The sequence below is a fragment of the Palaemon carinicauda genome, chromosome 18 (assembly GCF_036898095.1).
Source record: "Palaemon carinicauda isolate YSFRI2023 chromosome 18, ASM3689809v2, whole genome shotgun sequence".
Taxonomy (NCBI): Eukaryota; Metazoa; Arthropoda; class Malacostraca; order Decapoda; family Palaemonidae; genus Palaemon; species Palaemon carinicauda.
Window position 1 is genome coordinate 52,026,787 of NC_090742.1, and position 12,954 is coordinate 52,039,740.

Below are 12,954 nucleotides of genomic sequence, written 5' to 3' on the forward strand. Positions count from 1 at the left end.
AGTGGCTGTCTGCTGAAGAAGTTGGTAAATGCAATGGTGATTAGAGAAGTACAAGAGGAAGACTAAGGTTTGGGTGGATGGATGGAATGAAGAAAGCTCTAAAGCTTTTAGTGATAGGAGGATAGATGTGAGAGAGGCAAGGGAGCGTGCTAGAAATATGAATGAAAGGTGAGCGATTGTGACACAGTTCTGGGAGGCCCTGCTGCTTCCTCCGGTTGCCTTGGTGACCACTGAGGTAGCAGCAGTAGGAGATTCAGCATATGAAGCTTCAATTGGGGTGGATAACAGTTGAGGGTTGGCCTGTGACACCCTAGCAGTACCAGCCAGACTTTGCTGAATCTCTCATCAGGCTGGGAAGAGTGAAGAGAGGAAAAGTCCCCTTTAGTTCTTTTTTAATTTTATGTCGGCTACCCCCAAAAATTGGGGGAAGTTCCTAGATTAATAGATAGATAGATAGATAATAGGGTCCCCAATTATGCGAGAATTTGGTCAATCCATGGCCTCACAGAACTGAAAAGTTGCATATTTCAAATTACATAATTGGAAAAACTCCATCAGGGCCAAGGTAAATGGCAACTTAACCAGTCAAACTCTTTTAACTACCCATTTTCAATACTTTCTATTTAATATACTGTATTTTTTATATGAAATAGTTTTTATGAATAAATAAACCATTTAAAATGTTTTAAAGTTATAATAACTTGAAAAAGGTTAAAATTACATCAATGATGGGTGTAGATACTGTATATTTCCGTGTAAAAGGCAACCTAAAATTAGGACAAATTTTAAAGAATTCAGGTCACATTTGTTGTATGAGTTCTGGTGAATTGCAAAACCATTAGTTTTTAGGCAAGCTTTTGCTGTATCATTTGAAATCCAAAATTAACTAAATAAAGGCAATTTTATATGTTTTTCCTAAACACTCCACTTAAAACTGAAGCCATTGGTTTGTTTATGATCATAACGAACAAACCAACGCTTTTACACATCTGTATTTATGTTAGTTTTTGCAGCAACAGATATCTTACCATGTATTAATTATACTGTATAATGATTTTGTTATTACTAATTTTGTTTTACTTACTTTTTCCATAGAACTTCAGAATAAATCAAATGAATACGATTTTATATAATGTGTTTCCTAAACACGCCACTTTAAAAGGAAGCCTTTCACTTGTTTACGTTTCATCACTGATCACAATGAACTAACGAGCGCATTTAAACATGATGCCAAGACCTTTTAGTAAATATTATGTTATTACAAATGTTTTACTTACCGTATATCCTTAAAGATTCTTACACATGTCGCAAAACAGGGAAACTATTTTATTTGCGTTTAGTCAACAATAACAATCTACCATTAATGACAGTACAGGTATGATATTTTACGATAATTATAAACTTACAAAGGATAATAATTGTACATTCCTATTCCAAAATGCTTTTCCCAACTTCAGCTATACATCAGGTTGGTTTCGTATCAGCTTGTACCCACATGAATTGTGGAACCACCAGCAAAAAAAAATACTATACTAGTTTTAAATTAAAAGTTATTGACCAATTGTGTTACCGTATAACATTCAATGTGATAGAGAAGATGCTGTGATATTGGAGAAAGTGAGGCTAATCTGACATATGATGAAATTTTAATGAAAAATCAATATTATGCTAATCTAAATGTTATTACTACCACCACTAACAACACATTAAAATTATTGAAAGGTTAGAAAAAGAGGAAATTAAAGGTTGCTGAGAAAAACCACAACTCAATGATTACATTTTTCAGCTGGACTAGCATAGATAAAAGTTGATTTCATTCTTGATATTGAATTTTTCCTAAATTAGCTATTTATTATAAAATTATGCAAATAAAATAAAGGTAAATATGGTTTGATCACATTTATTATCAGTCACTGTATCTAGGCCTACCAATACAAGGAAAGACAATGTATTTGATGTGTTTTGTGGCGAGTGACTCACAAACTTTGAACGGCTTTGCAGATACTGTACAGAAAATTTATTTTTGAGAACTAGCGACTGCCTAAAAGGGGAGTCGCATAATTCGAAAACCCATATTTCAGGACCCTACTGTAATAGATTGCAAGGTGTTGTTGAGAGCACCTTAATGAGTAGAGAAATATGATATCTTGTGTTCCTGAGGATAGCGTTCTTGGTACATTGTTTTATGTACTATATTCACATGATATGGGGTTTTGCCTAAAAAACTAGCTTGCTGCATATGTAAAAGATGCTTTTCTCTTTGCCTCAATTCCATCTCGTAAATGTAGATCTGGGGTAGCAAAATCCCTTAAGAAATCTAGCTAAAATTAGTGTATAGTGTAAATTATGTGTTATGAAGTTGAACCCTAACAAAACTCAAAGTATGATTGTAAAGTAGGTTGAGGACAGTGGCTCCTCAAAATTCAAGTCTCTACATTATGTTTCTATACCTACATTCAATTCCTTCAAAGTTTTAGGTGTGGTTTTAGATTGCAGATTTACTTTTGAGATATAGTACACATTCAGTCTTTTTCTTAAATTGCACAAAAAGCTGGCTTATTGAGAAAGTGATTTCAAGATTTTTGGTGTTCAATCTATTCTGACAAAACTTTGTAATTCTTTCATTCTACTTTATTTCAAGTATCACTCTCCTGTCTGGTCTAAACTGGTGATTCATCTTAATTTGTTGAACAAAAACTTAGTCTGTTAAACTTTTAATTCCTGATCTGGATATTAATCTCTGGCACCATCATTCAGTTAGTTCTTTATGCACGTTGCATAACATTTTTTTAATTCTGACTATCCTTTGCATTCAGATCTTCCCAGACCGTATCATCCTTTATGTAACACTAGGTATGCCGTTAATTCTAACAGTATTGCCTTTTGTATCATAAGGCTCAACACTACACAGTATTCTAGAAGTTTTATGCCAGCTGTTACCAGATTGTGGAATAATCTTCCTAATCAGTCGTATGAAATCGGTGGAACTTGAAAAGTTAAAACAGATCTATTTTAGTTTTGTTACTAATCTTAAGATGTTTTATATTCTTTGGACATCTTCAAAAACACAAAACAACACAGAGCAAAGCAAAACACGTCTGACCAACGCTGGTGAGGAATGTGGTAAGGGGGTGGGGAGGTGTAGGGTTGGGAAGGATAGTCATAGTAGGAGGCAGCAGACGGGTGTAGGACGGCACCTCGTTGTTCCGGGGGATGTTGATGAGGGAGAGGTCTAACTGGTGAGGGACCTATGGTCGTGGTTCTATCACGCCCCAGTTTACTATACCGATACTCATAGAGTGAGCGAGCTGGGTTTATTCCTTGTATTCCATGCATCCTTTTTTTCTCTGGTATATTTAGCAATAACTACAGTATGCCTTAGAAATGGTGCTATAGGAGCATTTCACGGAACGACACAGGTCAAGCCCAGAAATAGATTTTTACTTCGTCAAAATCCATTTTATGATATTTTATATTCTTTATCAGTTCATTCATGTTGATTCGCCCATAGTTTTCATTATTTGCAAATTCAAGTTTGCTTCTCTGTATATTCTATTTTTTTTTTTCTGAAATTGTTCCATCAGCATGTTTCAAAATCAGAGTTTTGAGTCTTGCCGAACTTAAGATCTATCTTTGTAACCCCCTTAGCAAAGTGAACAGATGCAGATTGTTCTACTCTTTGCAACAGGCCTGGATATTTACAAGGAAATTAGAGGATATTCTGAAAATGTATTAAGTGTAATTTGATATTCTAAGATTATGCCCAGAGTACATTGAAAATTGATATTGTTGGTAAAAATGTAGCTCTTGGAAAACAAACTTGGGATATCAGACTGAGAGGGTTTGGGCATTTAATGACTAGTAAGGAACAGTTGGGAAAGTAAACATGGGAGTAGCAGGAAAAACACCATACAGAAATAAACCAATTCCAATAATGATACAATGTTACCTACTTCTGTAATGCTGCACAGTTTAATATTACAGTAATTACAGTATTATCTAGTGAAATCTGTTAATAAATGGGTCTGTTATGATATTAAGGATAGGGTTTTCTAAAAAAGAAAAAAAGGAAATTACTTTCAACTAAGTGCAGCATAGTTTGTGATTTATTTTTCTTTGCTAAAGTTTTATATGTAATTTTGAATATTTATCATTCTTACCAACAGGAAGTAAGAAAGCGTCTTCCGCCAGGACAATTGAAAGTGTTTGAGGAAATCTCTGAATTAAGTCAAAACCACTGTAAAAAGTATCAAGAAAAACTTCGCTCTATCAATCCCCCTTGTGTCCCTTTTTTTGGTAAGTATGAAGATGAAAAACTACTGAAATTTTTAAAGTGTGTTTTTCAAATAATTTTATTTTATGTAGAGATTCAGAAGGAAATTATTTTAATGCATGTATATTTAAACTATACAGTACTATAAAATGAGTAGATTTTCAGTTTGTATTTGGTTCATTGTATTACATAATTGCTGTAAAAGGATATGGGCTAGCCCATATTTCTGGCTTTATTTAACTTTGTTATAGATTACAAAGAAACATCTGTAACATGAAAAAGAAGAGCAGAATGATGCAATAGAGTACAGTACAGTAGCACCCTGCCCTAAGTTTTCAATTTTTTATTTGTCAGAAATGTCCATATAGACTGGTGTATATGTTCCCTATAATGACACAATTGATGTCATTCCAATACAGTGTATAGTATGAAAGTACTATTAACAAAATTAACATGGTGATTTGATTCTCTAATTTTACTGTAATTTTTGGGGTTGAAGTGCTGTGGTCATCAGGGAATTTCCTGTGAAAAACTAGAACAGGGAATCCAATATGATATAGATAACAAAGAAATATTGTCTCTCCTGCTCTAGAGCCAGTGTATCAATGTGTAAGGCACTGACTCAGTGTATATAGGTGAGACCTCGTAAGGTTAGGCTCATTTGAACTTCCCACACCACCTCAGAACTTGAAAGTCACCTGCAATGAGTAACGTCATACGTGGAGTTCCAGAAAGGAACCATCATTCCAGTCCTTGTTGGAATATCTATGTTATAACAATACCTCAACATCTATTTTCTTGTCGTTGTTGGTACGATAAAAAAGTGTATCCACGTATGATCAAAATCACTTTAGAAACATTTTCAAGAAAAGTACCTGTATTCAGGGTTTTTTTCTTATTTTCCCCGTAGCGTAGTTATGGAATATAATTATGCTGGATTAATACTGGCATTTAAGTAATTTTTTTTTTCGATTCTTGCCCTCCAAACATTAGTTTGTTGTGTTTTTTTATAATTTCATAATTACTTTTACTATCGTTGACAATTTGTTTCTTTGTAACATGAAAGGGGGTTATTGATTGCTGGCGCTATTTTGGGGACTTCATTTCATTATCAACGAATTCCAGTTATTACATTGTCATGAAATACTAAGGAAGGTTAAATTTGGGCATATACACCTTGGCTAGGTTGCATAACCTGATTGGAGGCAGTATAGCTGGGTTAAGAGAGAAAATTATCACTTTAAATTGTACTGCAGTCAGTTTATAGCTCAATGATAGCTGAATTCCGACCGACAGTTCATTAGCCTATCAATTATAACCTTGGTAAGGTTAGTATTGAGATGGGATTACTCTACATATTTAGCCATATCACAGCAGTTCTTTTAAACCTATATTTTAGACTGTATTCCCACATACTGTACACGATTGTATTGGAATACTCTACTTAATATTTGTTTCTACACAGATACAAACTTCCGAATCCTTTATATAGGTTTACTTCTAAGTCACTTTGCTACAACCAGAAAAGAGAAAATGTGCCTAATTGGTAACAATATAATATCGTATTAGGCAACTCCAATGATGGAGAGTGTGAGCCACTACCAGGCAGAGATCACTACTACTGGTCATCATCAGAGGTGGATCTCCTTCCTTCGATACTATTATAGACTCCAAGTTAGAGTACCCTTTGAGTGCCTTTACTTTTTTCACAGTGTTTGTGAAATATAAGTGGCTGTGCTAGTGTTGTGTGGACTTGTCTCGGCCTTGAAGGATTCCCATGTGGTATCTTCATGAGCCAGGTCGATGTTGATCCGTATCCCCTTTGCCCAAACTGCTATGGTAAGCTGTGTTCCTATGAATCCCCGAGTGAGTATTGCAGGGAGTGGCCTTCCTCCCAGTGTGAGAAGCATTGTGCACGTCACAAGCAGCGGACTAGCAAGGATAGATCCCTTTCCTCATCTTCTTTCCTGGAGAATGAAGTGTAAGCCCCTTCCTGTGACACACGATATCTCCTTCCCTGACCCTACTTTGCCAGAGCCTTTTGTGACTTCTGTAACCAAGGATGACAACCATGAGTTTCATGCTTTTCAGATAAGTGATACAGTAATGCCTCACAACACGAAATTAATTCGTTCTAGAGTGGCTTTCGTTTTTTGAAAATTTTTTGTTCAGTCACATTTTACATGTAAATCGCTTAATTCGTACCAAACCATACAAAAACACCACATTAAATCTTATAACAAAGCTACAGTATAACCACAATAAAATACTTTACAGTCAAATACATTTGGACTATTCAATATACCTAAACTTAACTGTTAATACCTGTAAATTAAGTGGTTATTAGAACATAATGTATTAATAAATGGAAAATAGTACTTATATACAGTATAATACTGTATACATGCAAAATATACAGTACCATATGTACTATACTATTATAGTTACCCTTACTAGAGAGAGATACATTTTCTATTGTGCAATAACCATTTTCTTCATATTTTTAAAGGGTGACGATTTTATTCAAGGCCTGGCTGGCAAATCTATTCTCTTATCATGAAACATTTTTTGCACTGTGAGTCATAAAAATCTCCGTCTCGTTTCGTAGGATGAAAAATTTGTAAGTAGATTTTTTTGTGAAAAGAGGTATGACTCTACTGTACCTATGTTAATGTTTGGTCGCCCTTGGGGCATAGCGATCATGAGTCACTACCTCAGACTAATCCGTAGGCTTCAGACCCAGCACGTTCTGCTTAGGGTCCAGTCTCTGTATCACGAGTTCCTGATTATACAGATGTGAACAGTTCTCTATGACCTCCCACAAGCATGCTCAATGGTGAGCAAAATATCTCTGATTCTTAGCATCAAGGTAAATTTTCACTTTTAGAGGACTCTCCAATTAAAGTGCTAGAAGTTGTACACCATTACCATTCAAGAACGTCTCACCTGTGGAATGAGCCTGCCATATCCCCGCGTACCAAGGCAGCCCTTTTGGAAGATTATTATCGCTCCCTCCCTTCTTCACATGAAAACGGCTTGTCTCGTATTCCTATGGACCCATAGTGTCACTCTTCCCCCCAGAAGAATTCTCAGGGTTTGCCCAAGAATTCCCCATTTTCTCTTTTAGAGGTTGTTTGGAAATCCTCAGTGGTGCCAACGACAAAGACTTTGCAGGTATAGTAAGGATAATTTTTCAAGGTACAAATGCATCATGCCCTTCCAAACACCTGTTTCTGAAGGCTAAGGTTAGCACAGTATCGACAAACCCGTGAGTCTACGTGTGTCGACCATACGTATACGTTCAGACGTTGCGTTCATGTTCCTGAACGCACCGCCATGTCTGTGCATGCTAACATCACAGAATGCACTGCCAGCCCTGTGCATGACCGTGGTAACGCACATCCTGAATATGCTGCCATTTTGTCTCATCCTCGGTATACACGACATGATCATGCTGTTACCCAGAAACATGGCTGCTTTAGTGCCCCCTTTGATGATGTGCATCCTTCAACTTTGGGTTGATCAGCATGTAGCTCTTAACTCATGAGCTCAGACTCGTGTAGATCTTAACCTGTCTTTTAGACAAACCAATGATAAACCCAACATTGTACTTAGGTCTTCTCAGACTAATATTATTGCCTTATTTAATATTCCTAAAGCTACTACCGAGGGAGTAGTCAACATACCACTTTCTTACAAAAGAAAAGCAGTTTCTCTTTCAGGTATTTTTTTCTTTTCAGAGACTAGAGAGGAGAAGGGCACTGGAACCATTACCCCTTTTGCTTGAGTGGAAACACCCCCAGCATGGAGTGCTGTACCATCGAAAGGGCACCGTAGACAAACTTCGCCGCATCAGTCTACCTCCCCAAATCGACATTCCAGGCAGATCTCTCCCGAAAGATTTTTTTTCTCACAAAGGTGTAGCTCTGTCAGGGAGTCCCCTGCAATTCCGTCTCGTTCATATGAGGATAGAGAGACTTATCACAGGAGCGAACATGGTTCCGCTCACTTATTTTTTGTTCCTCATTCTTTTTTGTTCCTCTCACTCTTTTTCAGTATCCTCCTCTCAGCATTCACATAATAGAGGGGAATGGAAAGGCTCCCGATGGAAGATTAAATCTAGTTTCTTCATAAACGGGAACCTCACCATATTACTCCTAAACAGGAGCCTTTACACGATGATCCATTCTTTGTTGTTATTGATGACGCTTTTCCATTTCCTGCTTTAGGTGCGGGCACCAGTTCAGCTGATGTAGCCCCACTTGAAGTTCTGACGCCCTGATCAGAAACATCCCTCTTCTAGAAGATAATGAAACTTATCTGCCATTTAAACGGCCTGAGTGACCCACCAAGTGACCAAGTTACGTGCAGATGTGGTGCCAGATGACATAATCCCCCAGTCTCTCAGCACTAAGTATTAATTTGATGTATCACTGTCTAATCAGACCTGTGCCACCCTGGATCTCTAACAACCAAGTCTTATCAGCTGAGAATTCGTTGGTCCAATAGCTTGTCGAGGTTACCACCTTTAGCCCGTTCTCGACAGAAATGCTAGAAGCTCCAAGTGCTCCAATGGGGGAAATTAGCCTAGTGAGCAAACGAAATAAACTACTGTACATACAAGTAAGTAATGAATACAAAATTTGAAATATTTTAAGATTAGTAACATTAAAATTTATTAGTCATACATAAACTATAGAAAGAGAGTTATGTCAACTCGTTCAACAGCAAAAGAATTTACAAAAAGTGGAAACTTCTTAAGTTCTACCAATTCCACTGCCAGATTAGGAAGATCATTCCACAATCTGGTTACAGCTGGAATAAAACTTTCAGAATACTTTGTAGTATTACGATTTATGATGAAGAAGGCATATCCTTTAGAATTAACTGCATTCTTAGTGGAATGTACAAGATGGGAAGAACTGAAGGCAAAGAATGATCTGAATTATGAAAAATCTTATGCAACATGCATAAAGAACTAACTGAATGAAGGTGGTGGAAATTAATATCAAGATCCAGAATAAGGAATTTAATAGACTGCAAGATCCGATCCAACAAATTAAGATGTGATTCATCAGCTGAAGATCAGACAGGAGAACAATACTTGAAACAAGGTAGAAAGAAAGAAATAAAATGAAACATTTCTTCAGGATGGACCTATAGCTGAAATTCTTGCGAGTTTCTTAGTAAGTTCATTTTTTTGTGAAAAAGACTGAATTTGCTTCTCAAAAGTAAATTTGTAATAAAAAAATCTCACCGAATTTTAAATAAATTTTTATAGGTAAAGAGACATTGTCAATGCAAAGATCTGGATATTGAGGAACCAATGTAACAATATCAAGGTCCTTCAGTTTCAGGAACCAGTGGTAGTAAAGATCTCGGTAGTATTCTCAGGCACCAAGAAAGCTTTGACATACATACAGAAACAAGAAGAAGCAAGTTTCAATTCCTGTACTGGATAGAAGAACAAATATTTTATTTTGGACAAAGTTAAGGGAACAGCCTCTTCTCATGGAGATAATATTCGCCAGTAGGGTCGCCCTCATGCACACACATTTACATTCACTAAAAAAATGTAACTGTTTTGTTCATCATGGTAGGTAATTGCCCCTACGGCAAGACAGGTTAAACTTGATTTTTACACCTTTCACCTATCGTCTTGATTTGGTAGGTAATACATACATTAAGCATTTTTGTAAACAGTAAGATGGCATTGATAGCTATTATTTGGCCACAGCAGGTATGGTACACAATTGTGGCCTGTTATGGAAGTGTGAGGGGGTCATCATGGAATCAATCCTTTCAGACAAACTATTCTCTTAAATTCATACAAGATACATCCTACTGAATGGAATGCTATCCAGCTTATCCTTCAAACTGAATGACGCAAGTTGTGTAGGTTAGCTATTATAGATTCTAAAAGACAGTTTACTGATGATTTATTTCAAAATGGTAAAAAGTTTATCACTTACTAGATCTACTTATTGTAATGATATATTTTACTTTTTACATTTCTTTTTCTATCGTCAGAAACTTGAGTTCTGCCATTGAAAGTATACTGTAGATAGAAACTGATTTCTATGTTAAGCAATAAGATTTAGATTTATTCGTATCGGGTATTTTAGCGGACCTTTTCTTTAGATCGTAATATCAAATAGACTTCCGGTAGTCATTTATATTTTTTAGTTTTTGGGCTTAATGTTATAGCATTTAAAGAGTTCATGCTTTAAACTATAATAAGAACTTTTGCTTAACTTCACACAGTAAAATTTATTTCTGTTTACCCAGGCATTAGTGGAAGCAGATTGATGCCTCAACTAGGCTATAATTGAGATGCTCACAGATGATGATGTCGAGTCTGAGTTCCTTCTGTCTGTGCCGGCACCGGAGCCATTACCCTCGACGTCTTCACCTTCTACCTCTCCATTGGACAACATGAGCCAGGCACTGGCCCGTCTTACGGATTTAATGGAGAACATTCGCAAACGAGGCGAAGCAAGGGAAGCGAAATTCGAGAGAGAGCTCCGTGAAGCTCCACTTATCTCCTCCCGAGGGTCATACAAGCGACCCAGAGGCCAAGACCTCCCAACCTGCTCCAAAACCAATCCCTGGAGGTATGCGGAGTTTATGCCGATTTCGAATGGCAAACTCTACATCTCAGAGAAGATGTGAGCTGTCCCCTTAGACAACATCCAGTTTTGGCCAAGCTTAATGCTTACCCTGATTGCTTCATTCAACTGAAGCATGAACTAATGCCAAAAGAGGAGACAGAACCGAAGGAGGTCATGATTTTCGACCACGATAAGGCACAGGCTCTCTTGTCAAGTAGCCTGAGAAAGGCGGGCTATTCGGTGTCGAAAGTGTCCGCCTTGAGCAAGAAACAGCCTACCTTTTTTGCTCCTGCTTCATTAGCCTTCCCCTTTACGTTGAAGGCATTTAAATCTGTTGCCAAGGCAGTGGAGGCAGGCAAACCATGCCCTGCACTAGAGGAGTGCAGGCCTCTGTCGTTAGCCTTGCCCATGCAGAAGGAATGGAAGGAAGTCCACCTAACCTTCTCAGTTGGGAAACTGGACACGGACATCGCTGGACGTCAGTTTAGCGAGAATCTCCCTAGACTTTCTGACTTTCTCTTGTGCATGGAACAGGAGACAAAGGAGACACTTGCAGCCTCTTTATCCCTACAAAACTTCATAGAGATGTGTGCAGACCAACGAAGTACCCCAGACATGCTCATGGTCCTGGCCAAAATGCATATGGCCACCCTAGTAAAGGACCTGTATGCTTTCATGAAGGCTAGGAGAGCCTGTAGAGAGTTCGTGTTCACTGCTGCAACAGTGAAACATGAACCTAGGAAGCTGATATCTTCTAACATCTGGGGTAAAGACCTCTTCCCAAACGAAGTAGCCAAAGAGGTAGCCGAGAAAGCCATCATGGAGAATAGGAACCTTCTCCAGAAGTGGGGCATCTCTTCAAAGAGGAAGTCTTCCCCGGATGTGGGTCCCCAACCTAAAAGGAAGATGAAGAAGTCTAGACTTCCCCCTCGGCCTGCTCAACAACATCCCAGAGTTACTATGACCGCGGTGCCCCAAGTGGTGGCCCAAACGCAGACCACCTTCCAAGTGGTGCCTCAACAGCTGGTTGCCCAGTCACCAGCATTTAACCCCGGGTTGGAGAGGTAGACCACTACCTCTCGGTTGAAAGGTAAAGGGCCCAGACGGGGCTCCTCTAGAAATCCCTCAAGAGGTAAGGGAGGATGCGGTCGAGGAGGTAAACCCTCCAATCAATCGAAGCAAGGAGACGCTTCCGGTAGGAGGGAGGCTCCAACAATTTCAGAATCGTTGGACCTTCGATCCTTGGGCCCACGGCCTAATCAAGATTGGACTAGGATGGAAACGGAACAAGTCTCTACCTCATTTCTTCAATTCTTCCAACACTCCAACCCCGCATTAGAAGAATATACCCTATATCTCTTGAGCATACAGGTTATAAGGAAAGCGAAGTCCATCAAATTCCAGGGAAGGCTGTTTTGTGTTCCCAAGAAGGACTCAGAAAAACTCAGAGTCATTCTGGACTTATCGCCACTCAACAAGTTCATTAAAAACAGCAAGTTCAGGATGTTAATCCTTCAACACACAATGACCCTGTTACAAAAACGGGCGTTCAGAGTCTCGATAGACCTGACAGATGCCTATTAGCACCTTATAGTCAGTCGCCCCCTCTCCTCCTATCTAGGATTCAAGTTACAGAAGATAAAGTATGTTCTAAGAGCCATACCCTTCGTAGTAAACATAGTCCCAAGTATCTTCGTGAAACTTGCAGACACAGTCGTGCAACTACTATGCCTAGAAGGTGCTCAGGTAGCAGTGTACCTGGACGACTGGCTGGTGCAGGCAGCATCCGAAACGGCTTGCTTGCAAGCATCCAAAGAAGTGATCCAGTTCCTGGAACATCTGGGATGCAAAATCAACTTCAAGAAGTCTCGACACTCTCCAGCTCAAGGGTTTCAATGGTTGGAAAGCCATTGGAAAATGAGGTCACGTCGTCTCTCCATTCCCTCAAGGAAGAGGAGGGAGATCGTAGGGTCTATCAAGAGACTACTGTAATCCGACAGGATTTCATCACGCTAACAGGAAAGAGTACTGGGCTCGCTCCAGTTTGCAGCAGTAACAGACCCAGTGCTA

At 38.5% G+C, this 12,954-nt stretch overlaps 1 protein-coding gene across 1 annotated transcript in view; it reads left to right on the forward strand.

Moving 5' to 3' along the window:
- Positions 1 to 12,954, forward strand: part of LOC137657293 (son of sevenless homolog 2-like) — a 454,104-nt gene that overhangs the window by 277,131 nt on the left and 164,019 nt on the right. Inside the window, 1 exon segment of the mRNA XM_068391627.1 lies at positions 4,167 to 4,296. Coding sequence (XP_068247728.1) covers positions 4,167 to 4,296 — 130 coding nt within the window.